Here is a 27,911-nt window from a genome sequence, read left to right as displayed (position 1 = left end):
GATGCAGCTGTGCTTTGGGATGAATTACAGTCTGTTCTGCTTGGTGCTGCAGATGAGACAGGCTGACAGAAACGTTGTGACAGCTCTGACACACAGGCCCTGGCAGCTGAGTCACCTGGGAGATGGCACAGCTCGTTTCAGCTCCTTCTGGAAGCATTTCCTCTACATGCTGCTGGATGTCATTCTGGACTGGAGCCTGCACAGCTTCCTGTGGAGACTCTGTGGGGTTTCAGCTTTCCTCATACAGAAGAACTTTGTTTCTCAGTAAGTGTCCAAGTTTGCTCATGTATCAGATGCTCTGTTCTGTTAATATATAAGGTGGAGTTAACACAGTATGGGCTGACCAAAATGTGTCTTGAGAATTTCTTTAATCTGCACTGTTTTATGATTTTAAGCCTCTGTCTTTTTTATCTGAATTTTTACCTTCTGTTAGAGGTTTAATTGTTTAATCTCAAAGAGAAAAACTCTTTGTTCCTTTTGCCTGTTTACAATAAGAAAACACAAAAAGTTTATGTTGCAGAAGGTGCCACACTATTGTTCCTTGATGTGATGCAAGACCAAAACTCAGCTGCAGCCTGAGCCCTGTCTGCCTTGGCTCTGTAGTGGCAGCTCCTCTCAGGCTGTCTCTGTTCCTTGCAGGGACTATGTCAGGCACTGGGCTTCCAGAGGAATCCAGGTGGTGGCCTGGACAGTGAACACATTTGCAGAGAAGAGCTACTATGAAAGAGTCCTTGACTGCAGCTACATGACTGACAGCCTGCTGGAGGACTGTGAGCCCCACCACTGAGGCAGCCCTGCAGCAGGAGCATCCAGCAGGGCTGAGGAGAGCTCTGGCCAGCACACAGCACTTGCTGGGCCTGTGGGCTCATCCCAAAGGCAGGAACCCTCTGGTGAGCTGGCCAAAGCTGTGATGCAGCCACACACAGTCTCAGGAAATCAGATTTGACAACCCACTTGGGCCATACTTTGTCTGTGCAGGTGGCTTTATAATTCTCTGGCTATTCCTTGGCTTTGTTTAAATTTTGGTTCTAAATTTATATCAGCAATTTTGGTGTCAAAATATCAGATCATTACTTGCCATTAGTAATATTAACAGCATGTTCTACAAGTGTATACTAATTTGAAGTTGATTTTAGCACCTTAAAATAATTTACATTAATGTTCTTAAAACAGAAACTGGAAATAATGGTGCCAAAATAATAGATGAGAATATTTCCCTGCCCTGCATAGAAAGATGGCTGTGCTGAATCCTGATGAGGAAGAAGAAGCCAACTTTCCATGTGTGATGTGAAGGTTATGAGAATTAACAAATGAAACTTGAATAGTTTCTTATCTTCCAGACCTTTGAAGAAAATCAAAAGAGGATAAGAAATTGTTTCTTCTAATGAAGAAATTACACAGCACATGAATGTATTTATTTTTAAGAGACTGCATGCTGGTAAGCAGTAGAACTAATGGAGCTGAAATGTCTTTTTAGTTTGCTTTTGGTTGTGTGATTGGAGGGCACTCAGAGGGATATGGAAACTGTAATCCAGATTTAACTTGAACTCCAAAGAGTCTGCAGTTACAATAAACAAATCTCTGAGAATTCATGGGGAAGTGTTCTTTATCAGCTGTGCAGAAGGGCATTGATGTACAATATCCAATTAGGGTAAATCCAACCTTCTGGAATAGCACAGGTCCATGCTGTGCCCTGCTGCTGGGGATGGAGTTTTGGTTTGTGTCCCGAGTTCCATCCAGGTGACAAGAGCCTCTTGCAGTTGTTCACTCACCCCCCTGCCCTGCACAAGCTGCAGTCTCAGCTCCTGCTGCACATCCTATGGGATGTGTAGGTTTGTATCCAGCTCCTGTCCTGCCCCTTCCTGAGACCTGTGGCCTCTGCTGTTGCTGCTGAGCCCAACAGGGGCTCCCAGGTGCCACTGAAGGGCAAATGGCTCCTCATGGCCAAGGGCATTGCTCCAAAGGTCCAACTGTTGCTGCTGCTTGAGTTTCTGGCAGTGCTGAGTCACCTCAGGGCAAACAGCAGGTCCCTGCCCAATGCCCACAGCTGTGTGTGCAGGGAGACAAAACTGAAACTCTGCTCTTGCATTGTGTGTAACGTTTGTCCTTTTTTCTGTGCCTGTGGTGGCTGGGTTTGGGCTGTCTTTATTCTAAATTAAAGATGTGCCTCTTTCCAGAGCAACGAGGGAAGAGAAAAATGGATACTAGTAGAAAATGAGCTAAACAAATCAAAAAAGTTATCATGGTGGTGGTAAAGTTGTGGCCTTGAACAAGAAGAGGCTGCATCAAATCTCACAGTCATGTATGGTAAAAAAATAAATCTTAATTCTGTTTCTTCCAATCAATCCTTTATAGGAAAAGATGTGTAAACTTTCCATTCACAAGCAATAGTTTTACACAGATAAGAATCTGATTAGTCACTCTTAATTCTGATGGTTTCATCAAAGCTGCTTTAAAGTGACTCAGAAAAAAATGGCTCAGAAAAATGAACCCAGTTCACACCAACTATTTCACAGCCATTACAATGTCTCAGTCATGAAAAACAACTGCACTTTAATATACTTCTGTTTATTTGACCAATATTGCAGGTTTGGTTTGGATCAGACAAAAACTGTTTTAAAAAAAATACCTGTTATAAAAATATTATTAAGCAGAACTTTTATTGCAGTTAGGCACAAGTTTGCTTACAGTTATTCACCAGCACGGGGTCAGCTGTGGGGGGAGCCTGACTGCAGCGAGGTGATGGGGGAAGGCTGTCCCCAAATCCCACTGCTGCAGAACAGCCCCGACACGTTTTGCAATCCGTTCTTCTCTCAGAACAAGAGGGGCTGCTCCCCCTGCCCGCTCAGAGCTGTCCGTGCCCGTTCAGGGCTGGCCGTGCCCGTTCAGGGCTGGCCGTGCCCGTTCAGGGCTGCCGTCCCCCGCTGCCATCCCCCGCTGCCATCGCTGCCATCCCCCGCTGCCATCCCCGCCGTCCCCCGCTGCCATCGCTGCCATCCCCCGCCGCCATCGTTGCCATCCCCCGCTGCCATCGCTGCCGTCCCCCGCTGCCATCGCTGCCATCTCCCGCTGCCATCGTTGCCGTCCCCCGCTGCCATCGCTGCCATCGCCGCCGTCGCCGCCCCCGCCGCGCTCCCGCAGCGCCGCGTCCCGGGCGCGCAGGGCGAGCGCCAGAGCGCGGGAGGCGCCGGGGCTGCGGCCGGGCGGGGAGCGCTGCGCTCCTGCGGGCACAGGGACACCTCAGCTGGGGCTGGGGGACACTGCCACCCCGAGAGAGCCACCCGGCACTGCCACCCGGCACTGCCACCCCGAGAGAGCCACCCCGAGAGAGCCACCCGGCACTGCCACCCAGAGAGAGTCACCCGGCACTGCCACCCCGAGAGAGCCACCCCGATACAGCCACCCGGCACCGCCACCCGGCACTGCCACCCCGAGAGAGCCACCCGGCACCGCCACCCGGCACCGCCACCCGGCACCGCCACCCGGCACCGCCACCCGGCACTGCCACCCCGAGAGAGCCACCCGGCACCGCCACCCGGCACCGCCACCCGGCACCGCCACCCCGGCACTGCCACCCCTCCTCAGCCACCCCTGCACTGCCACCCGGCACCGCCACCCCTCCTCAGCCATCCCTCCGCCCCGTTTCGGGGTCAGGTTACGTAGAAGTTCAAACTACCACGCGAGATTCCAGAGCTTTGTTTCCATCTGAGCATGGTGGAGCTCCAGACGGTGCATTAGTAACCTCTTAGATGTGACGTCTGTTTCTAAAGTGATTTAAAGTTCTTGCCTGGCTTTTGGATGCTCCCATAAGACAAAATGGCTCATTTACCCAGGAATTTTCCTCTCTGCTGCACAGAAGCTGGTGGTCAGTCAGATGCCACCACCAACACCAGAACAAATGTACCAGAAGTAGATTTTGTCAGCTCTTTGCTGGGTTTGTGCTCTCAGGAATTAACATTCCCTATCTTGTCTCCCAGGACAGAGACAGCACCTGTTCCCTGCTGGACCTTGGGAAAATGAATAGCAAAGCCCAATTGAATATTACACGTGCAGCAGGTGTCTGATTCTCTCATGTGCAGTGGTAGAGTTATAATTCCCTCTGCAGCATTCACTAGTGAGGGAGAGCTACCAGAAGGAGCTACCAAAAAGCATAACCTATGGAAAATATTCACCCCACAAGCCCAGTCACTTTTTCTCTTTACACAAGATGATAAAATGCTGTGTCCCTGACATGCAGCTGTCACATGCTCTGTCTGTATATCAAAACATTTTGATGTGTGTATATCAAACATTTTTACTGAGCTGAATTTTTAAGAGCTTCCTGTTTTTCATCTTAGTTGCTTACCTTGTAGATAGTCACTGCTGCTTGAGATCTCGGCAGAAAAGGGATGCTGAAAACAAAATTCACAGGCAGGTTTAGGTCACACAGTTTTCCTTCCCATGTGTGTTATCTTGTATTTGAAAAAGATACCAGTAATCTGTAATAAAACCATACTGTCCAAGTCTTGAGCAGGTTTGTGATTATGAGTGTTCAGTCCCTGATCACATTTTTATATCTGTTCAAGTTAATCTTTAAAGTTATTTCCATGCATACAGGACTTTGCTACACACACACCCATCACCTGTGTCATGCCCCAGATTCTACATTTCAACATTTTGACCATCTCACCTCATTGTAGGATGTACTTTGGTTTCTGTCAAATTCCCTTTCTAGGTAGTCTGGCTCCTCCTGGGCAGGCTGCCTGGATGGCTGGTATGAAGAGGAGCTTCTCTGAAAAACAGTGTTTGACATCAGTACTCTGTGCTCTGCCTCAGGGACATGGCCTTTCTACTCAATGCACAGTGAGATCATTCTGGCATCTCCTTCTGAAACCTGACACAAGAACATCCACACTTGGTAGGTGACCAAATCTCCCCCTCAGGAGTCCCACTCATGACACTCAGTATGGGCACAGTTGTTTGAAAATCCCCAGCACACAGAAAATGCCCATTCACATTCACCTTACAAATAAATATTGCCTGCAAAGAGGTATCATCACACTATATTTATAGTTAACAACAGATCAATATCAGTTATTATCCATATTTGGGTTTTAAAATTTATACAATCATTTTAATGACAGTCAGTCATACTGGAGAATTTTATTTTTTTGGGAGGAAGGAGTGGAACCTACCAAACACTCTATCTGAACATAGGTCAAGGATTTTTTACTCAACCCAAATGAAAACACCAGACAACACTTAGATGTCCACATTTTGACACTAATTTGATGGCCAGCAAACTGCAGGCAGGACTGCCTTGAAACATGAACATTAGGAATGTTTTCCTGAAGTTTTATAACCATAAATTATGTCTGGTGAGAGTAAGGACTTTTCTTTATCAGGTTGAATTCCAGCCTGAAACAAATATTTAGGGAACTTTCATAGCATCCTTTTGCTGTCTGGAGTGAAGCAGTAAACATTGAGATGGAGTTGGAAGTCCAGCTTTTCCCAGAGCAGCAGTGCCCAGCTGGAGGAGCCCCTGAACTGCCCCAAGTGATGAGAGAGCAGAAGCTGAGCAGTCAGACTGACCTGCTGGCCTCCTCCTCCCAGGGCAGAGGAGCCTCGACTTGCCCTTTGCTGTACCCGCAGCTTTTTGAGTAGAAACATCTTATCTTTGCCTGCCTGTAAAGACATATTTGATCATTAGCAGAAATGCACTAATTACCCTTGAGCAGCTCAAGGCCTGTATGTAATCAGTGACCAAAATAATTCCTTCTGCTCTAAAATGATCTGTCTACAGGGGGAGCTGCAGCAGCACATCTTGGAGATAAAATTCTTTTGCTACAACTCTGAGAGTGAAATTTCCCTGCAAATCTCATGGGGAAGGGTTCCCACCCTCCTTAGCACAGTTACAGGGAAAACAGGCTACAACCCCACAAAGCTGGATGAGATAATCAACACAGAAGCCAAATTATACAAAAGATACAGCTGGAAGCCAAACTTACATTACTAATTTGCTGACGTAAGAGTTTGGTCATGGTCTTTCTTCCTTGTATTATTTCCCAGTAAAGATAAGTAACAATTCTAAACAAAACAAAACAAAAAAAGGTCCAACATATGAGCAATTTATTCTAGTCAATGTTTAGATAGAAATGTGTCTTGTTCATTTTAACCCATTAAAAGACAGACATACACAAAATAGATGGATCCAATTACACAGGGAATGGCAAACACATGGATTTGCTTCTAACATGGCAAATGCACAAAATTGCTAAAAACATGCTCTTGGAAAAGACCCATAAATGTATGGACTTGTATTCAAGATGAGAGGTTCATTTAAGTGAGTCAACAATACAAGATGCATTTCAGAAAACAAAACAACAGAACAACTCAGTCCTTGCCAGTTTTTTCCACTAAAGGCCTTTTCCTGGTTCTTTGCATTAGCAGATACTTACAGTACAAAACTAGAGAGGACGAAGAAGAAAAGTTCACTTGTAATTAAATTGTGGTAGATCCACACAACCCATTTGGAGACAGTGTAATTTTCCAGTACTTGTATCCACTCATCTACTGCAGCATACATGGAAGACAAACCTCTGAAAGGACCACATCCTTCTGAAGGCTTTAACCTGAGAGTGTGAAAAAACAGCTACTTCAACCTTGGTATGTTAACAGTGAATTCATTAATATTGTGATTTTGTACATTAAGGTGCTCCTCAGTTTTCTATAGCCTTTTACTCTCTTTGGCTCCATGAACTTCCATGTTCTGTATTTCATTTTTAACTTGTGTCCCTCTGCAGCCATTAAATGCCCACCCCAGATTGTGCAGTGAGACATGAGTCCTTGCTGCAATGGATCAGTACCAAGCTCTGTAATCTTGGCATAAATATCACTGTCAGTCACTGTAGCACATGTTACAGGAAATTGAAAAACTGGATTTTTTTTTAACATTTCACAAATGAAACTTTCATTTCACCTTGCCTTCAGGGACACAAGTCACTGCAGATGTTCAGTAACAACAGAATGTGGTAAAATAAGGCAGGACATTACAAGAATTAACATTTTCAGGTAGACTTTGAAGCTGGACCACCCCAGACAGTCTGAAATTCCCACTTGCCATCTGGAAATGATAGCCCTGACAGCTTTCATCCCATCTGCTTTCAGGTGTAGTCACCTGTCTCACTAAATACCAAAATCTTGTTGCTGAGTATTGTCAAGAGAAAAGTGTATCCATGCTGCCCTCCTTCCTGTGAGCAGAGTAACACACATTATGGCAAACCCACAGAGCAAGCCTTGTTTTCAGAACATCCCAGGAACACCTGAAACCTTCCACCAGCAATTGACACAACCTCTCCACAGAGAAATGCAGACTGCTCTGCCTGGTGTCAGCTCTCTGTGATGCACACACCTCCAGACAGTGACTCCAGTGACAGACAGGACTCCAAGGAAGGAAGGACAGAACAGCAGGAAAATGAAGGATGTCATCATCTGAGAAGTTCTCCAGACTTTTCTTGGGGGCTGGCAGTTCCTCATCAGGCTGACCTGTAAAGAGGTGAAGGTACCTTGGAATGTTGTTACCTGCCCTTCAACTTGGTTTAAGTCAACCCCACTGAAATTGCTGAAATAGCATCTATCAAAAGTTTCCAAGAACAACTTTTATGTAAATTTGATAGATATAGTGTGGTTTATAGCAAGAGGCAAAATGAAATTCTGTTGGATTCTTCAGAAATCTGTTGGGTAGAATTTTATTTTTGTAGTATATACAAACTCATGGTTCAGGGAAATTTAAATCCATCCTTCTACCTACAGCTTTGTTCTTCAACACCACAGACTGCTTCATGACCCAACAACCAACTTATCATCTGGTCACAGCACTGGAACAAAGAATTCTGAGAAGAAGACATTTCTGCCATGATGTTTATCTGAGCCACCCTCCTTACACCCAGATAACTTCACAGGGGAGAGTAACTGGGAGGCCAAAGTCACAGCCACAGGCTGAGTGTAAATTTTGACATATGCACTAGACCACTCTTAGTTCTCCAGCCTTTAATTTCACTATTTAATTATTTATGACAAATACATATTAAGTTTGTTACCTTTTTCACAAAAAATACTATAAAAAATGCTACCATCTGGATACCAGGCAACAGAGGTGAGAACAGGATACCAATCCTACAAGAAAGGATTTGTAGGAGAAAAAAGTTACATCTTCACTATTCACTGTTCAGTTCTCAGTGCACTGAAAGCAGAAAAATACCACAACAACATCATAGATGGGGGGGATTTATTTGGAAATGTGATTTTGTTACCCTTGATCCTCCAGCAATAAATCCCCCTTGGAAAAATAGCAATTTCAAACACACATATCTATGTACAGATCTGCAGAACCCTCTTTTAATTGGAGTAACATACTCATTCTTGGAAATAAGGCATCTTTTCCAGCATTTAATGCTGAGACTATTTCAACAAAAATATCATCCCAGTGGGGAAGTAAACAAAACTCCAGGATATTCCTGCAGGAGCCTATCAGGTTTCTCCCAGACCAGATGGTCAGTGGGTAAACTCTGACTGAAGTTATTGTTACTGCCCACACAATCCCTTTGGCAAGTCACAATCCTTCCAAAGGCACTGAGCAGCTCAGCTCTCAGCCATTTATCCTCTTCTTTCTGGGAAGCACCCACAAACATCAAATTAAGAATTTTCCCGCCATAGTTCTACATGCAAATAAAGTTTTGGCTGCAAATTTAACACTTACCAGGTCAAAGTCTGTGCATAGATCAAATCTAAAACATTTCGTCCAATATCAAATTCTGGCAGCCCCAGGTTCAGGCAGACTGTAGTTCCAATAATTCTGGTGGGGAAACCAAAAAACTATAGCACAAAAGCATTTGCTAAATGATAAAGTCCTCTGTAGAAATCCCTGTAAATGACCTTCTGAATACAAGCATTAAGGATAAATTATTTAGAGGCTGCATTAATGTCATGCAAAGCAGCCACAGCTTGTTCATTAGACAGCACAACAAAAATGAAACAATTTGGGAAAAAAAAAAATCCCATAACACAAAGCAGAGTGGAAGTAAGACCTAGTATATATTTCACACAACTGAAACAGAAAACCAACAAGGATTTCTTACTCTCTCAGTACATATCTATACTACAGTAACTACTTGTTATTTTAAGCACAAGCATCCTTGTGCTTAAGCAGCTGAAATGTCAAGGGGCTTCACTACAAAACTGTAACAGGTTTTTCATGTCCTGAGAATTTTCAGTCTCAATAAAAAATTTTTTTTATACTCTCAACTGATATTCTTAATGTAACTTCAAATACATCTTACTTCAATCTCAATGAGGTTGCAAGGAGCTGAAACAGACAGGTAAGCAAGTACTGACAGAATTCCTACTGAGGACCAACAATCCCTTTTAGTGACCTTATTTTACCTGAGCTAGGGGGACTCAGTTTTTTGCTTGTGGTGAGAACAATGAAGATTTTGGCAACTATCACATCTTGATACCACCTTATCAACTCCATCATCAACAGAGCTGGGCTTTCAGGAGGTTATCTGAGCACAAAATATTAAATACAAGCAATTGTACTTTTAACCTCTCACACGTCTACATCAGGTGCATTTGCTCAGCTTAGGGGAGCCAATTATCACAGCTGACATTGCAGGTTTGGTTCTGTGACCTTTTGCTGGGAGGTAGCTCCCTACTGAGCACAACAAGAACAGGAGGATTAAAGTACACTGGCAAGAGCCATGGAGGAAAAGTCCTCAAGGGCTTCTCAACATTGTTTTTTATTAATTTAGCAAAAAGCTAACAAAGCCCTACCTTTTAAACCAGTCTTGTTCAAATCATGGTCAGGGAGCAAACAATAAGCTCTTAAACAAAAGTATGGCCAGGGATCTAAATGCTCTGTAGAGCTGGCAAGCACTTAAATACTGCCTGAGCCAGAAGCAATGTTTGGCACTAGGAAGGTTCACACAGCAGATGTCAGAAGTAAATTACTTTTTCCTTACATACAGACCTATATTGACATCTAGGCACAGTACTCATTTATCATGCTGCAGACCTCTTCACTGGGGAGACTCATTATATGCTTAATAAGACAGATAAAATCATATTTTAAAGTTGTGGACACTATAGTGACATAACTAAGAAGAAAAAAAATCACAGTGGGGTACAGCAGGGAAAGACAGCAGTGTGCCCATGCTCATGCAGCAAAGGTGGGTTTGTGCTTGAGATAATTGTCAGCTCACTCCCAGGAAATCCATGAGAGTAGAGTGTGGCTTGTTCCCTGCATGTGCTTCCACCTCCAAAGGGAAAAGGACACACTGACCTCCTTCTAGGGAGGAACAGCAATATGCACAAGGCATGCACACAGAGATTCTGCCTGGTAGGGAAAATCAAGGAAACTTCAGTGGTGCCACAGCCATGCTTCTGCTGGACTTTTCTCACATGCAGAAAACAGATCATATCTTTGGTTAATGAATGAAAACAAGTTTTGGACAATGGTACTCACCTTCGTAAAAACTCTCCAAAGAAGGAGCCAAGCAAACAGAAGATGAAGTCAACTAGAACAAGACGATAGATATCTTGGCCAATCAAAGTTTCCCAGCACTTTAAGAAACAGAAGGGGAAAAAAAAAACATACTAGAAGTTAAATATGATGTGATTTAAAGATTTTTCCCAAATCTTGGACATCTGAAATATTGATCAAATATATTCTTGCAGCCTGGCAAATGATAGTTGACTTCTCAGTGAACAATGCTGCCATCCAGCTGAGACTGGAGCTGGGCCATTCACTTTTTTCTACAGTTGATTTCTCTCAAGCTGCTAATAAAAACTGATAGGGTAGGAAACAAGACACCACATGTGCTTCTCTTTGCTGAAGCAAGCCTCTTATCCAAGTGGTTCCTAACCTGGCACTGTAAGTCAGAGATTTGTGATCATGAAATTTTACCTGTGATTCTGAGGCAGCCACGATGTTAAGCCAGTAGTAGCACAGTATTCCAACAATTGACATTTTCAGGATGATATTTCTAAAAAGAAGAAGTAACAGTAACTGGACTGGGAGCTGGTGCATACCTGGAGGCACTGGTGGAACTGTTTACACAGTTTTGCCTCCTCTTGGCACTGCAGAGTGCCAGCACTACCAGCAGCTCTCCTGGAGCTCAGGTGTGCCATTGTTCTATTGTCCTGGCAGAAGGGGAGCTGGCCAGGACAACTTTGGCACAACATCTGCTTAACAGGCTGCTGGGTGGGCCTGGGGGCTCCTCAGGGGAGGGGGGCAGAGGGACAGCAGGGTTAGGCAGTGGAAATCCCAGGCATCTGTTTTTAAGGGAGATTACCTCAGTCCTCTCTCTAATTCCCTTCCTTTCCTGGGGAGGGGCCAGGGGCCATCAGAGAATGTTACAAGCCCAGTGTCACAGTGCACCCAGCTGGGAGGGAAACCATTCCTCATCCTCATGCAGAGATAGAACACCCCAGAAGCTCATCAAAGACAAAAGGTCACGAAGATAAGAGTGTTCAGAAGCCTTTGGAGAAGATGAATTCTCCTCCATAGCTCCCTATTCCCCAGACACAGATTTGTATCAAGAACTCAGACAACTTCAGGCCAAAATCACTAAGAGGTGGCAGCCAGAAATACCTGGTAATAGTGACATATATGTGCTGTCCAGGAGTCTGAAACTTCTCCAGGTGCCCAAGCCAGGAGAAGAAGAATGGGATCAATGTGTTGAGGAGAGATACAATCACAGGGAGCACCAACATGGCAGCTTGGCTCTCTAGGTCATTTCTATACCCTTTCATAAACAGCTTAGAGAGGAAAAAACACAATCAAACAACTCAAACTTAGAGCCTTAAGGAAAATGCTGTGTCCACACATTGTCTGGCCTCACCTTGAGGTTATTAATGGAGAGGAAGTAAACACCAGCACAAGCAGCTACTGCTACTCCCAGGGAAGCAACCCAAGCAATAACATGGACACCAACACGAATAGCTCTCTCCATTGCAGAAAAATTTAGAACTTCTTTGTTTACTTCAGTGAGGCCTTCCTGCAAAGAAACAATTCCTAATGAAGAAGTTCTTAGTCAACAGCATAAGGCAAGTTTTTTTTCAAGGAACTACATGAGAAACTGAATGAAAGCTTATTACTCTAGAAGATGGGCAGAGTAATAGCCTAGGAACATTTACTGGGCAACTTTGTGTTCCTATCCTAGAATCAAGTTTCACAGATGTATTTCCAGCCTGCCTTTTGTTTATAAAATATTTAAATAGCAGGAAGGAGAGAAATCAAAATAAATGTTCTGTATGGAAAACATTTAATAGCCACAGAGACTTAGTCAATAGAACAGAAGTGTACAAATATTTATATGTAGCTTAAAGAGAAAAGGAAAACAAGCAGCTAAGCCAATGCCAGGAGCTCAGACCAAATTAAACTCAGGAAGTTGGGAAGATTTAAATCTCTTAGGCACAGGAGTAGCACACTTGTGTCACTCTGCTAGAGACTTGTATGTGCACACACAAATTTGCATGCAGAGCTGAGTCTCTAACCAATGAGTCACTCACACCAGTTTGTGCCTCCTGAGCTCTGTACCTTTATTTGTGTGTGCAGATTCTTCTGTTTCAGCCTCACAGCTTTGTCATTGGTTATATTGAAGTCCCAAGTGCACAGCAGCTTGCTGGCATTCACAGAGAGCTCCTGAGGGTTAATGAAGTTCCTGGAGAAGAATTTTGCCATGCTGCAATGAAAATTAAATTGGTCAGATGTATATCAGAGAAATTCATGAAGTGTGTAGAGAAGGGCAAGGAGGGAGATGTGTCAGCATTTCCATCCCATCACAAGTTCATTGGACCTATGTCACAGCATGTCACACACAATGTGGAAAATTAACTGCAATGTAAGAAACTCTAGAATTACCATCTCAAGATTGTTGCTGACAATCTTTACCTCTGCAAGGCCACATCAATAAAAAACAATGTTAGGAGCAGCAACTTACAAAAGGGGATCATCACATCCCCAGTTTGAAGTGAGATTCTCTGTCTGTCCCTTACTATTTTGTAGTCATTTTTAATTTCTATAATAGAGGTTTGATTCCTGGAGACTGCTTTTTGAACAGAAATTTCTACTTGAACTCTACACCTGTAAATAAGGACTTACAGAAACATACTCAAATAATTATTACTTCTAACTGTTGACAGGATGAGTTTTTTTATTGTGTGGCTATTTTTGAATTAATATAAGGGAAATAGGAATTCAAAAATTTACCTGAACAACAAGATGAGAAAACAGATGACAAAATATATTCCAACAGTGAAAATATAGGCCAGCTGCATGTTGTAAGATGGACCATTCTCTATTTTACTGATTGTAGCATTGGTGTAAAAGCCATAGTAGAGCACTGTTTGTTGAAAATAACCCTGAAAAGATAAGGACACAATTCACAATATTTCCTGTCACTTCCATGGTGGAAAGCATCATCATCTGAAGACAAATTACTGGAGGTGGGAGTTGTCCTACTCCTTATCATGAAATTACAGGTGGGATGAAATACTCACAGCTCCAGTGAACAGCTCCAGGCCCGTGAATGAAAGGTTATTTGGTTCTGCTGCAAGAAACTGAGGAATTGTGATGAAACTGAAGTTTATGAGGAATGAGAAGATGTTAAAATTCAGCAGCCACGTCAAGAAAACAAAGTAAGAAAGGACACTTGTTCCAAACTCAGCACCAATGATCTTCAGAGTCTTGTGCCAAAGCCTCAGCTGGTGGAAATGTTCTGAAAGGGCATTTCCAAACCGTCGGAATGACTGAGGGAAAAGAGGAGACAGATGAACCTCAGCAAGCAAAGCAGACTCCATTTCACATAATGCAGCTGCAGATTTGGATGTCACAATTTCATTTCTTTGTTAAGAATGGATTTGCCCCACTCCATGCACTGTAAGATGGTTAACCTGTGCTCCCAAGTGCAACTGCAGTGTGAGCCATGATTAATGAACCCTGCAGCAATTAACTGGGTCTTTGGTAAGTAACATGAAGCAAGACACCAGATTCCACTGGAAACAGTGATGATGCTGCAGATAGAGAGGTTTGCTCTGTTGTGACTGACAGAAGTTTCTGGCACTTACCACTGCTGCTCCTTGCAGACACTGTGTACAGCAGGAAGGTCGATGGTTTGCTTTTTTGGTTATTTCTTTAAGAACTCTATTCCTGTGGAAGAGCAGGGCAGGGGTGACAAGCATTATGGTATGATTGTAATTGAATCAAAAAGCCAAAGAAGATGCTGCAAATACATTTCACCCCTGTGCCCATGAACAGAATGAGTACAACATGGAGATGTTCTCACTGGTTCATTTTATATTAAAAATGTATTAAAAATTACTTATCATAAAGTGACAAATCAAAGCTGAGCAAATGGCAACCCCCATAATTGATAGCTAGATATTGCTAGAAGTAAATGTCTTGAAAACGAAACAGATAAACTTTTATTTTTACCTGATCTCTCTCTTTTTTCTCATGGTCTCTGGCATCTTCTGGATTGCTTTAATCCTTTCTTTGTTGGACATACTTGCAAGACTTCCAATTAAATCTTCCTCTGCATCAGACCCAAGCAAAAAACAAAATTTGGGGTAAAAATACAGTAATTTTTATGTACAACCTGAAATGGAGTAACAAGTCCCCCATTTACATTGCTACACAGATGTGCCAGCTGAGACTTAATAATATTGCCCAGATTATCTTCAGCTCCCTCAGAATTCTAAATCAGATGCAAGTAGTCCAATAATGTTCATAGAAAGAGTTGCAATATAAAGGAAAATAAAATACTGACAAGAGCCCAGGATTCTGGTCCATTACTTGATCACTGTTTGACAGTTACACTTCTATGATGCTACACATTGACTTGAAAGCTGAAGTTTTGCTTTATTTCTTCTGTAATTTGAGTTGATGTCAGTGGCCACACTTAGCACTGCCCATGCCACAGCCACACCTGTGTGACCTGACAGTCAGGCTGCTCCTGCATGGCTGAGTTTGATGCTAATTCCAACACAGTGGCTGAAAGCTGGTCAAAGAAATTCCAGTAAAGAGCTTAGCATTTCTTTTTACAATTTCACCCCTTCCGACTGCACTGCATTTCATTTATCACGGGATTTGAGTGTGTTAGGAGAGCATAAAAGATTAATCATTACCATAGCACAAACCCAAGCTGTCCCCATAACAACAGAAGGGCTGTACATGCAATTCTGGTGAGAAACTGAGATCAGCACCAACCACACCATCCTTGTACAAGACACTGTCAGATTTTGAAGCATTTATCCCAGCCCTACCTTCACTGCACACTGGATCTGTCCCAGACATGCTGGAAGAGGTGATGAGGAGCTCATCAGGGGGTCTGCGGTTGCGCCTCCGAATGAAGCTGTCTGAGTAACACACAGGCTTTAGGAAGCCCTGAGGGCTCTGACAATTTCACTTCAGAAATTCAAATTCAAGTTAAAAGGCTGCCCTTCAATCTGACTAACTTCATGCAAACACACTCCCCCACTCACTCCTTTCCTGGTCATCTTTGACAAGCACAAGCACTTTTTCAGATGAATGCTGGAATAGAGGAACTGAGCCCAGTCTTCAGCTGGCATGGAGAGCTCCATCTAACCCATTCACAAATGCATACATTCATTAGTCAAGACTTTCTTCCTAGAAGAAAAGGCCTTTCTTTAAAAATCCTTCCCCTGCTTTCAGGGGGATCATTTTAGAGTCACACTCCATCATGCTAAATAAGTTATATGTGCCAAACTCCCATTTCCCTGGTGCCAAAATGCAGCTGCTCCCTCTACCTCCTTCCTTCCACTCATTCAAACTCAGGTGACTACACTCCTTAAAAGCATGTGCCTTCCAGCCAGGACACAGATGACTTTAGCCAGTGACACATCCCAGGGTGGAGCTCACCTCTCTGATGTGGAAGGACCTTGCTCATGACCCTGTTTTTATCATGTGAATATATTAATACCTGAGCAAGAAAGCTGTAAAATATTTACTAGTATCATTTTATGGAGGCTGAGATTGGCATGCAATCTTGTGATGCAGCACAATCCTTACCTTCTGATCCACTGGAAATTCCATGAGTGTAGGGATAGTCCAGCAGATGGAAGGTGGAATGTGGGCTGTAAGTCAGTTCTGGCTCAGGCTCAAAGGAAAGATTTTCTGTTGGAGGGAATCAGAGTTACACAAAGTTACAAACTGCTATGGGCTATTTACAGACACAGAATGCCAACCCTATGACAAAATACAGATCTACTGCCAGCACAGCAACCTATTCCCTCAACAAAACTCCCATACTCCACTCCACTCAACAACTTATTCAGTCCACACAAGACAATATTTATTGATCTGTTAATGTGACAGACAATCCATAGATTTGCTAATAAAACACCTGAACAGCTTTAAAAAAAAAAATTAAAAAAAGGAAAAGCTAAAATATTCACAGAGTTGAGCTTTGCAGAGCAGCAGGACTCTCTTGGACAGAGCCAGCTGTTATTGGTTCTGAGGATTCTCCAAGCTGGTCACACCTGGCCATACCTGTGAAATTTCCATTTGTGCTGGGTAAGTCCTGGCTGTAGTCAGAGCCAGCCCCCAGGGAGGCCATGGGGATGGCCACAGGGTAGTTCTGCTCCCTCCCTCTGTGCTCTCCATAGGAACCATGCAGAGATGGATCATAAGGACTTTGGTGAGAGAATGGATTCCTTGGAGAACTCCCCCTGTGTAAGTAAGAAAAAAAAAAAATCCTGACTGTCATAAAACCCCTAGGTATTCTGAATAATTTGCTATCTATTATCATCAAATTTGAGTGTGTTGTAAAACAAGCTGTGATACTGAGAGGTATTTTGTATTTAGAACTTCAACACCATAATTCTTATTTGGTCATCAAATGAATTAGGAAAGCTAAAATTTTCTCCACCTGAAGATAAGACTAGTTAGACTCTAACTAAAGAAACACCTGCTCAGAAAACAAAGATACCCAAGGTTATAGCCCATTGTGAAAATTACTGGAACTAAAAATATTTACAACATTATGCCATAAATGCATTTAACTGAAATTCATCCAACATGTAAAAAGTAAACACAGCATTTCCCTTGAATGCTGCCTTCCTGGTAACACCTTTTAAAATTTGTCTGAGAATGAAAGCATAAAGGAGAGATTAAAATAAATCCACAAATTAAAACTCCAGAAAAGAACTATCTTCTGCATATAAATGTCTTTATTTCTTATGGCACAATCACACAGTAAAATTAAATTAACTCACCTTCTATCAATTTCCAGTGTCTCTGAGAAGTGGTAGTCTGGATTTTCAAAGGCTTCATTGTGATAATAAGACATGACAAATCCTTAGTTTGAAGGATGAACTCTTCCTTATTTTTGTCTCTATGGCTTCATTAATATGTTAATGGGAAGACTGATTACAGACCTGGTTACAAAACAGATGCAGGTACCTAAAAATTAAAAGGAAGGAACTCCATTTTATCAGCTTAGAAGATTCTGCTATTCTACTAACAAATAACATGGAACTGTATAAATCAGCAGTGGTTGTAACTTCATCACCATTGGGAAATTGGGGTCCACCAGCAGTTGCAGGTCAAATAGGAACTCATATTTCTCTATAGTTAGAGAAATAAACCTACAAACCTACAGAACTGCACTGGCACTGAAGTTTTCCCAGCTAATGAGGTCAGGCTTTAGAAGCATGACAAAACATTAAGAAAAAACCAAAGCTCTCTCTCCCCTCCTTAAAAAGAAAAAGCCAAATGCACAAATTTTCTCAAAAAAATTCACTACTTTTCCAAAACTGAAGAGGAGGTGAATCTGCCCTGGTCCTTGTTAACTAAGAGCTCTAAGCCTTAGTTGTGGATAAGGGAGCTACCATGGCTTTGTACAGAGCTGACAATACATAAAGACTCACTTTTAATGGGGCTCAGTGAATGGTTTAATGCCTCAATCCTTCAAATAGCCCTGGTTTTAGATTTCTCACAGAGAGTGCTCCATTTTAATCTTAAACAAGCCAGACTTAGTCAGAATGTATTGAGTGGTAGTCCTCATGAGTCAGTAAAAAGGGAATGTTGCATAAGAAAAGCAGAATCCAAATTAAACAGGCAGTTTTTGCAATTAATCAAAAATCATACTCAAAATAAAAAAGGAAACAGTTTTTAGCATTTGTTCTTAAAGGCACCATACAAGTTTCCTAAGCTGGCAAGCTGTTCCACAGCAGGGAAAGGAAAAAATAAATTATAAAGGGCACATCTGGTAATACCCATTGGACCCTATTTTTATTTCAGCTGCATTCCTAGAAAAGCAGAGCTGAATCTTATTTAACAGTAGAGTCTCAACAAACTTTTTCATTTGCAGTGAATTTATTTGTGATTTTCACTGCAGCAAATGAAGTATTATATGAAAAGTATCTTCAAAATGGATTATCATACAGTGTCTACTTTCTGAGGGCTTTTCAAAATTTTGTTCTGCCAAAAGCTCTTAAATTATTATTGTGTCATCTACATGCCTTAAGAGCTTGGAACACAGTTGAAAATCTTGCAGTGTGACATAGCTGTAAAACACTGCCCAGGTTTTGCACCCTGATTTGGAGTTAGGATTATAAACATGAGGATTGGTTGAATTCAAAGTCCCACATTTAACCAGACACTGAGTACACTTTGAACATGAAGAAGGGGCTCTGAGGCCCAGGAATTCAGAACAACCAGGAATTCAGAACAACCAGGAATTCAGCACACCCAGGAATTCAGCACACCCAGGAATTCAGAACAACCAGGAATTCAGAACAACCAGGAATTCAGCACAGCAGGCAGTGGGACACACAGTGCATCATCCCTGCTAATGCACATAACTGGGTGTGATTGCTGCCAGAAAAAAAAAAAACATAAAGTCTCTCCTAAGTGACACTTGTGCCTCTTCAGGCAACAATTTCACACCTGCAGAGACACAGTGAGAATCTCATGAAAGCAGAAGAGTAATTAGCAGAGCCCTGTTTGCTCACCTCCAAAAAAACTTATAAATGCCCTGTGAATCCAAGGTTTTTACATAAAAGGAATGAGAAGCTTAAATCTCCTGAAGAGGTAGATTTCCTTTGACAGGAACCTCTTAGCTCTTGGTGATCTTTTGAGAACTAGCTCAAAATATATCTGAACTTTTGTACAAACCCTTCAGGAATTAGTACATTCTGTCCCTATACCCTATTAAAACAACATGGAAATTATTATTGAAAAATATTATCATGGTTTTTTGCAAAGACTTGCTTGGAAAACTAAGCATCCCCTAAAAATGTGGTTTATATTTCAAACTGCAATGAAAAGCTAAAGAGGGAAAAATTACTTTCTCAGGGAAAGAAAAATTCTAAGACAATTCCCTTTGAAGTGTGTGCAAAACTACATTTTTCTATTTTTTTAAAACTGGTTTCCCAGGAGCCCAACTCTCTTGTACTCAGCTATCTGAAAAGCTGGGAAGCTTGCCAGCAAGGCAGCTGGAAAGCTGAGCACTGATCTAACAGTTTGCCAACTTGCCTGGTTTTCACTGGAGCTGCAGAGAGCACAGACAGTTTGATGGAAGTGAATGGGCTGTGCACACTCAGCAGTACCCAGAAGCAAACTGGCAGAAAGTGTCAGCCAGCCATATCAACCAACCAAAAGAAACAGATCAGCCTGGATGGAAAATACAGCAGCATTTCTTTCTCTTACTTGAGAGACTTCAAGGCTCATCCATAAAGGCTTCCTCAGAAACTCAAAAAAGCCCAAGATAGATTCTCTGTTGGATCTGTCAATAATCCACTTTATTTTCTTTGAGTGTTGTGATGCACTGCATGCTGGACTCAGCATCTGAAAATACTGTTTCTTCTCCACTCATAGAGTTTTAAGGACTTGAAATAAATTTTCTATGTATGCTGAGGCAAATTCAAATCTGGCAGTTTATACATTTCTGATCAGTCATAGCTCACTGCAAAGAGCCCAAGGCAAGTAATGCTCAACTAAACCATCTCTTTTCTCTTTTCAACCTATGATGGAATACAGCAAACCATAGCCCTAGGAAAAGACAGGACATTTAGACTTAGTTTTCCCTTTAAAAAATTATTTAGAAGGAAAAAAAAATTGCTGGAGGATAGAGGTTATTTGTGGAAAACAGAAAGTGGGATCTTGACAAATCTTCCCTTTGCAGAGTGTAGTCCATTTGTGGATGATGGTTTTGTATTGCAGCAAGCAACTTAGTGAAACAAACAAGTGCACCTTCTCTGGAGTACAGAAATGATTAAGATCAGTGGGTTTAATGATCATTGATATGTAAATAAGTCTGTCAGGTGTGGGTGCTTTCTGCTTAAACCATTCAACCCTGTAATGATACAGACCAGGAAACTCCAAGCAGTGCAGACTCAGACTTCTGGATCATTTCCCAGAAAAAAAAACTGCCTCCAAGTCACAGATCAACAGCCTTGACAAAATATTGCAGGTTAGTTTCACCCCTTCCTGTGCAGGTAATGTTCTGCTAGAGACATTAATCTTCATGTAGAATACAATAAAACAAACATGAATGTCTTGCCAAAATAACACTTTGTCCTGTATCAAGTTTCAGGAAAGCCACTTAGACCTTCAAGCTCCTTACCTGCAATCCCTTAGTAAAAAAGATTTCAGGAAATAAATCCTATGCACATATCTTGAAGTGGAATAAAATCAGGGAATTCCAGAACCACATCATAGATAACTTGATAATGTTGAATGAAGGGAATAGAACTCAAGGAAGAAGTGAGACAGAAATCTAAGTGTGCTCTATTGCCACACAGTTTAGTTTTGTGGGGTATGACTACACTGGGCTTCACTGTTATACAAGTTTTATTAATGAATCCCTCTCCTGTTTCATGTGTTCCACACATCTTCACAATGAAAAAAAAAAAAAAAAAGAAGACAGTTTTCTGGAAGCCAAAAATGAGTTTGAGAGACAAACCAGAGTTTTACATTCTGCATCAGCATCTGGATTCCAGTACTGATCATAACTCTACCACAGTCTCAGCCCCAACAACTTCAACACTTTTGCAACAGACCAGGAAAGCCTCTCAGAAAATGTAAAGGGCCTGTGAATGGGCACTAATCAAACACTTCACTGGAGAAAATCTCATCTCTCCCTGACGTATCAGCAATGGAACCAGCATGAATCACACATGGCAGCAAAAGCCACTTACCTGCAGTGCAACCTGCCAAAGTGCCCAAGCAGCAGCAGCAAACAGCACCTCTTACAGGCCTCCCACTGTGCTTTTATGGATGTCAGCAGGGGCAATTACAGCAACCAACATCAACTCTGCTGTTTACTCTTTATCCATTTTTTAGCACCTACTTCCTTTTTTGCCTTATCCCTTCCATTTAACATTTCTCTGGTAATTCCCCCACAATACAGTAAGACCACAATATCTTTACCACATTAACTTTCTTCACAAGTTAAATCCTTTGTATCACCTGTGGTTGATTAGATAAGGTTTTTGGGGAAGGCATGTCAGCTTTGTTCTTGCAGTGTCTCAGACAGGTTTCTACTTCTTCAACTGAGTTTAGAAACCTGCATTATCAACAGAAACATCTAAAAAATTGTTACAATATGTAGTTAAATTTTAGTGTCCAGTAAAACGTTATTAAGTGGAGGCACATACAGTTTCTGCATAGAGGGAGTGGGTGAAAGTTCAGATACTTCATTAATTCTGTGAAATTCACAGCACTCTCCCTAATCTAGCACACACATCCCTGCTTCTCCACCCAAAAGGCCCCACAGATCCAATTCCTGTGGACTGAAGTACACATGACAATGACTTTGATCTAATTCTGAAGGCTCCTTTGAGAGAACTCTCTGTATTTGCTGCTTTTATTCTCCTAACTTTGACCACAAGGGCAAACTTAATTCATTGAGAAAATCATAATCACTGAGATATATAACTACTGGAATTAGAAAGAGGAAACTGAAGAGCAAGAACAGTATACCTGCCAGAGAGAGGTGAGATTAGCCAGAATAAGAACCAGAACTCTACATTTTTCCTTTTACCCTTGAAAAACATTACCTAGTTCATTGTCTGACCCTTACAGGGAAAAAAGGTCTGAAGCAAGAATCATTTCACATCAGTGCAAGTCAGTCTTGTGACCCAATTTCCAAACTGCAGACTGTCACATTCTCTGCATTTAGCAGGACTAAATCTTGCTTTGCAAAACAAGTTTTTTAAGTCTATTAACCAACATTACCAGTTACTTGTATTTGAAGGAAATAACTGCTTATAAAAAATCCAGAAGTGAGTACCTGGTTGGAATTTTCTGCTTTCAGTGGAAAGCCAGCCAGCAACACCTGGTCTATTAGAAGATTCTGCTTACTAGAACAGTTCTGACTCAAAAGAAAGTTCTGTTTATTCTGCCCTTGCAATGGATACCTCTCCACTTGCAACCTGCAAATTGTACTTTAATGAGCACTATCAGTTACAGGAGTATCATTCACCAGCTCAAGTGGAAAAGTTTATGAAGCTTACACATATCATTTGGATCATTTTGGATAATAAACAGGGATTACATACACTCAAGGATCTTGGACTGAAAAAGGGCATTGTTCTGTTTGTAATTTCTAGCTCAACTTCCTGTTAAGGATTTTGTTGTCCTGATACTATTTGCACAAGCAGCATTTAACAGTACCCTGGGGGAAAACAAAAAGTTTATCTGTCAGAATACTGGGAATACAAAAAACCTAGAATATTGCTAGGAGGAATCAGTCAAAAGAAGAGAGCTGGTTTTGTCAAAATCCTTATATGCAGTTTTCAAATTGTTTGATAAATAGTTCAATTAAAATCCAATGTAGCCTATTAGCAAGTTAAGGATCTATTTTACAATGAACACACACAACTTATGGACTACACAAGTGAAAATTAGAGACTTTTTCACCAATACATGAAGAGAACACCTCTGCAAAGTTCCAGCTCTTCTTATACCTGCCCATACAGCCATGCCACACACCTCTGCACTTTATCGCTTTCCAGGGTAAAAGTCCTTCTGGCAAACTTACATTGCGGGGGAAAAAACAACCGACAAAACAAAAAAGCACCAAAAAAACTAAGCCCAAAATAAAAAAAAAAAAAAAAAAACCCAACCCCCCCCTCCCCCCCAAAAAAAACCCAAAAAACCAAAAAAAAACCAAACAAAAAACGAAAAAAAAAACCCGAAAATAAACCCCAAAACAAAAAACCTCAAACTGACAAAAGAGCCGGCTATGAGCAGCTGCCCGTGCCCCAGCGCCGGCAGAGGAAACAGATCTGACACTCAGGATGGGGAAGCAGAAGCCAGAGCAGCTCCCGTGCAACGCCACTGCTCGCAGGTTTGCTTTGCTAACAGAGCATTGCTAATGACAGCGGCTTAGCAAGGAAATACAGCACATGAAGATCTGGCTTTTGGATGTACATTAAGTATTCTGCATAGAAACGTTTAATCCTTTGGAGGTTAAATAGTAAGTCTGAGTGTAATACTGAAGCCCGAGATTTTCCCCACGTATTTAATACAAACTCCCATTACCTATTGTAACACAAAAAAGTCACAGCAGGCTACTTGGAAAACACAGTGCCACATCCATTCCCTCGCTATCAGACACCACCATGCAACCTGCACCGCAGGGAAATGCCACGCTCCGGGCTGTGACCCGGCCAGGCTGGTGCCACACCTCGAAGGGAGGAGTGACCCTGCCTCGGGGAAGTGTGGCTGCTTCTCCCGTGGGACCAGCGCTCCCAGCTGAAGGCAGAGGAAGAAGCTCGGATGTGACTAAAGGGACAATAAAGCTGTGAGGTGCCGTTTGTGCAGCAGGGCTGACAGCGAGCTCTGGGCTCCGCTCTGGGTGGTTATTCACCTCCCAGCGAGCAGGAGCCGAGCACATCCCTGCCATGCCCACCCTTAGGGTTCCATCACCCTAAAGGAGCAGCAGCCATGGGTAAGCGGCAGCACCTGGCGGACAATCCGATCCGATCCGATCCGCCCGGACCCTGCCCAGCCCCGCAGAGCCCCGAGCTGCCCATCGAACTTACCTCGCTCCCACCTGGCCGCCAGGACAGCCTGCCCGGCCCCGTGTCCCGCTCCAGGTGCCCGGAGCCGCGCCCCGCCCCGCCGGCCGCTCCTCCCGCCCGGTGCCGCCTCCGATCCCGGGGACCCGCTGTGACCGCCGCCTTCCCTTCCCTTCCCTTCCCTTCCCTTCCCTTCCCTTCCCTTCCCTTCCCTTCCCTTCCCTTCCCTTCCCTTCCCTTCCCTTCCCTTCCCTTCCCTTCCCTTCCCTTCCCTTCCCTTCCCTTCCCTTCCCTTCCCCGGACTATACACGGAAACGCTCGGTCGGAGAGGGGAGTTGAGGTCCTGCTCGTACAGCTCGAGAGAAAAACAACCCCGACAAGTTCTTTGCTGGTACCTGTCGTGTGACACCTTGCTGTGTTTCTGTTTGAGTTCCAAGACATTCACTCTCCGTCTCCGAATTTAAAAGTGCTTTCTTTCTGCCTGGGAATAGCAACAACACCACAATTAAGGCCAGAGAGAAACAGTTTTCAGCCACAGGATGTGTTACCTTTATCCCTGGATTAATCATTTGGGGAGCTGACATAAGGAACTATCTTCCCTCATGCATTTTTACTTGACTTAAAGGAAGGCTCTTCTAAGGGTAAAAATTAGTCCACTCTAGTACAAAATCCACAGTTCCTGGACAAGGAGTTTCATACCAGCCCTTCCCATACTCTGCATGGACCAGAAGGAACTTCTCCTTTAGTCTGGCACAGAGATACTGATTTTTCTTGCCTTTCTCCTTTCCCTTCTTCTTCCCATTTCATTCAGAGGTATGAAAAACTACGGATTGGACAAAGCTCCAGCAGAGCACCAGGCAGGGTGCAACACAGAGAAGCCAACAAAGTGTTGGGGTGGTGCCTCCGACATAAATTCTTATCCCAAAGCAGTTTAGCAGAGATGACTTCCTTACCTTCACTGCACTGCAGTTTTTGGTATATTTTGTCCCCCCAGAAAACCCCGCATCTCAAAACTTCTACCAAACTACTCCTAAGTAACTTCTCTGGTCAGCAAGACTAAAAATACAAACAAATTAAAAATACCTGTCAGCCTTTGGATTAATGCCAGAAGGAAACTGGTAAATCAATCTGCTCTGTGTTCAGAAGCTGTGCTGGTGTAATTGCTGAATTTTACCAAAAGACTAGTGCTTTTCCAGCTCCTGAACTCAGTAAAACGTGTTCATCCTGTATCAAACACATTCTACATAGACTTAAGAGAAGTTTTCTAATGCTACTTTTAAGATTACATTTTGCCCAAAGCAACATTCCTGGTATGGCTGCAGAGGATCTGTCTGCAGATCTCTGTACTGACCCAGAGCCGCCTGCACAATGCACAAAGCACAGCAAAAGGTACTGGGGTAGCCAAACATGAGATCCTCCCAAAATTAAAGCAATCACTCAGAACTTCCCTGAATGCTTAGAAGCAATTTTGAACTGTGGCATTAGGAAGAGGAGCCACATCATAGAAAAATTGTCCTGGAAATAGATGGTGTTACTAAATGTGACAGATTGATCTCCAGCATCCTGGGAGACAGAATATGGCACTGGCTTCCATGCTCAGCACAGACTGAGAGTTGCTGATTTTGTGGCTAAGGAACACTGGACAAATGATATACAAGTAGAACTTACTGCATTCCCTGCATGTGGCTATTGAGCTCTGGTAGAATCATCTATTCTCTCCTCCTCAGCATGTCTGTCTTCCTGTTTTTTCCACCTGGGATTGCTGTGATCCATAAAATTCATTGAAACATTTCCAAGTGTCATAAAAGCTTTCTCAACTAAAAAAAAAAAAAAAAAAAAAAAAATTAAAAAAAACTAGGTAATGTTCTCACAAAATTCCTGAGGAAGCCAATCTTGTTTCAATTCCTCCAGTCTTTATTTAAATTTGTTCTCATGGGATCATTAACACAATACTTATCTGGAACACGGAGTTTCAGAAGGAGTCTAATTAACCTCAAGTGTTTTATTCACCTTTCCTCTTTGTATTCTTTGTGATAAAAAAAGAAACATAAATAAAAAGTGAAACTGCCACCCCAGATGATATCCCAGAGCAGCTTTACTCCATAAATATTCTCCTTTAGGGCCACACAAAGATGGGCCATGCATGGGTGGCTTCAAGGCGCCAGTAACAGTGGGTACAAATGCACATTCTTATCCAGCACATGAATCACACGCTCAGCACGAATGCTCAACAACACTGAATGATTTTTCAGGAATGCTGCTGAGAGGTTTTATTTTCCATCCCCTGAGTTTTTCAGAATGATCACCTGGGAGCTGTTCAAATGAATCCCATGAAATGTGGCACTCAACCAAGGAACCACAATCACCTGTGCAGATGTGTACCACTGAGGTGTCCAGCTCTGTTACCAATTGACCCTCTCACAGCATTAGCCTTTGCTCTACAAAATATCCCATCTGGCAAAAATCATCCTGGAAATCTGTGAAAAGGAGAAGGGGAAAAAGTTAATAGGCCTCCAGAGTGACTTATGGAAGGATGAAGGCAAGTTATAGCTTGTTCTCACCAAAAATAGCTAAAAATCCATAGTAGTTATAGAATCATAGAACCATGAAGAAGAAGAAACCTTTGAGATCACCAGGTCCAGCTGTCAAATACAAACCTGCCAGCACGAAGCCAAGTGTGTTTCTTCATTTGGTTTTTTATGTCATTCAGTGCAATAAGGAAGTTGCTGTGCTTTAATTCTGTGTCTCTATATTTCAAAACAATTCCCCTTAAGATATACCTTTCACCTCTCCTGGTAATACAGATTACAAATGTGTACATCTAAATTACTTTGAGAACTTTTCTATTTATCAACAGTATTTTATGGTTTTATTATGAAGGCAGATTACCCACATACATTCTTATTGCTAGCAAATCAATTTGAAAATAACATACCTGAGCTGATGACACATAGCTAACAGAAGAAACATGCTCATTTGTCTGATTCAGCATTCTGAAGCCTAATAATGACTCATTTTTCAAAGCACTGCAGGAAGGGCATGAAGAATGTTTAGAAAAATCTGGTTGCCTTTTAACCATCAGTAGAATAAAATAAGAAGGCTAGGAATTATTTTTTCCCCCACAATGTAAGGCTTTTGAGACTTCTGAAGGTTTAATTTCCTTATTTGCCACACATGCTGTTATTTTCACACTAAAGGCAAGAAATGTTACAAGCAATAAGTCTCTCTGGGTCGTTTACTACGAGTTCACACAAAACCCACCCTCGCTCTCAGATGGGAAAAATAGATTTATCATCTGCTGATTTTATTCGCTCCAGCTCACACCAAGTTTTCACATGCAAGGGTAAAACTGTGTTGTTTCCACTGCAGCCTGCGCTGCTGGAGCCAGTCACAGAACAAACTGGGAGTTCGGGCTTGTGACCTAATGAGAGTTGACCGAGTATCGGAGTTTGTTTTTACAGCACGGACAGTACCGACGGGAGGCATTGAAACAAAACTTATTTCCAAGCCAAACGTTGGTGAGAGATGCCCAGAACACCCTCAGCCCCGCACCTGGGGTGCGTGAGCCCCTTCTAGCGGAGAGGGCAGGAGCCTTTACACCCCACAGCGTATCTTCACGGAAAGTTTAGAACAAGCTGGGGTGAGAGGAACAGAGAGACTCCGCTGTCCCAGATGCGGTGCCGCTGGCTGTGGCGACCCCGGCGGGTGGGGGCCGGGGGAAGGGGGCAGGCGGCCCCGGGGAAGCATCTCCCCGCCCGGAGCACCGGGACAGCCTCTCCCCGCTCCGGCTGCCTCTGCCTCTGCCTCTCCCCGCCCGGAGCACCGGGACAGCCTCTCCCTCTCCCCGCCCGCAGCCCCGCTCCGGCAGCCGCCGCCCCGCGGCG

The 27,911-nt window shown here is 42.8% G+C and overlaps 2 protein-coding genes and 1 long non-coding RNA gene across 6 annotated transcripts in view; 1 reads left to right on the top strand and 2 right to left on the bottom strand.

The window, feature by feature from the left end:
• Window positions 1–27,911, top strand: part of GDE1 (glycerophosphodiester phosphodiesterase 1) — a 166,489-nt gene that overhangs the window by 3,054 nt on the left and 135,524 nt on the right. The window contains exons 5-6 of one of the 3 annotated variants that reach the window (XM_079320658.1): window positions 53–264; window positions 640–1,592. In XM_079320658.1, the coding sequence (XP_079176784.1) occupies window positions 53–264; window positions 640–787 (360 nt within the window). In that variant the 3' untranslated portion in view covers window positions 788–1,592. Of the gene's footprint in view, window positions 1–7; window positions 269–639; window positions 1,593–27,911 lie in introns of those variants that run through there. The other 2 variants (XM_079320657.1, XM_079320659.1) reach the window with 2 other exon arrangements.
• Window positions 4,014–24,490, bottom strand: TMC5 (transmembrane channel like 5). The gene is made up of 22 exons (XM_079320302.1): window positions 24,423–24,490; window positions 17,275–17,436; window positions 16,550–16,728; window positions 16,070–16,174; window positions 15,304–15,396; window positions 14,474–14,573; window positions 14,107–14,188; window positions 13,540–13,788; window positions 13,250–13,401; window positions 12,578–12,722; window positions 11,880–12,035; window positions 11,630–11,796; window positions 10,943–11,021; window positions 10,502–10,599; window positions 8,738–8,833; window positions 8,079–8,154; window positions 7,391–7,524; window positions 6,438–6,611; window positions 5,988–6,066; window positions 5,572–5,664; window positions 4,670–4,771; window positions 4,014–4,391 (listed from the first exon to the last, which is right to left on the bottom strand). Exons 2-22 carry the CDS (start codon window positions 17,346–17,348, stop codon window positions 4,329–4,331), a joined length of 2,496 nt encoding a protein of 831 aa, XP_079176428.1. The 5' UTR covers window positions 17,349–17,436; window positions 24,423–24,490; the 3' UTR covers window positions 4,014–4,328.
• On the bottom strand, window positions 25,702–27,659 carry LOC306809121. Of its 2 annotated transcripts, none has more exons than XR_013776167.1 (3): window positions 27,580–27,659; window positions 26,394–26,504; window positions 25,702–25,844 (listed from the first exon to the last, which is right to left on the bottom strand). It is a non-coding gene; the product is annotated as an uncharacterized lncRNA (long non-coding RNA). The 2 variants fall into 2 exon arrangements; XR_013776168.1 differs by lacking the exon at window positions 27,580–27,659 and adding an exon at window positions 27,289–27,559.

Source organism: Erithacus rubecula, assembly GCF_903797595.1.
Source record: "Erithacus rubecula genome assembly, chromosome: 17".
NCBI lineage: Eukaryota > Metazoa > Chordata > Aves > Passeriformes > Muscicapidae > Erithacus > Erithacus rubecula.
This window is presented reverse-complemented; position numbering and strand designations above follow the sequence as displayed.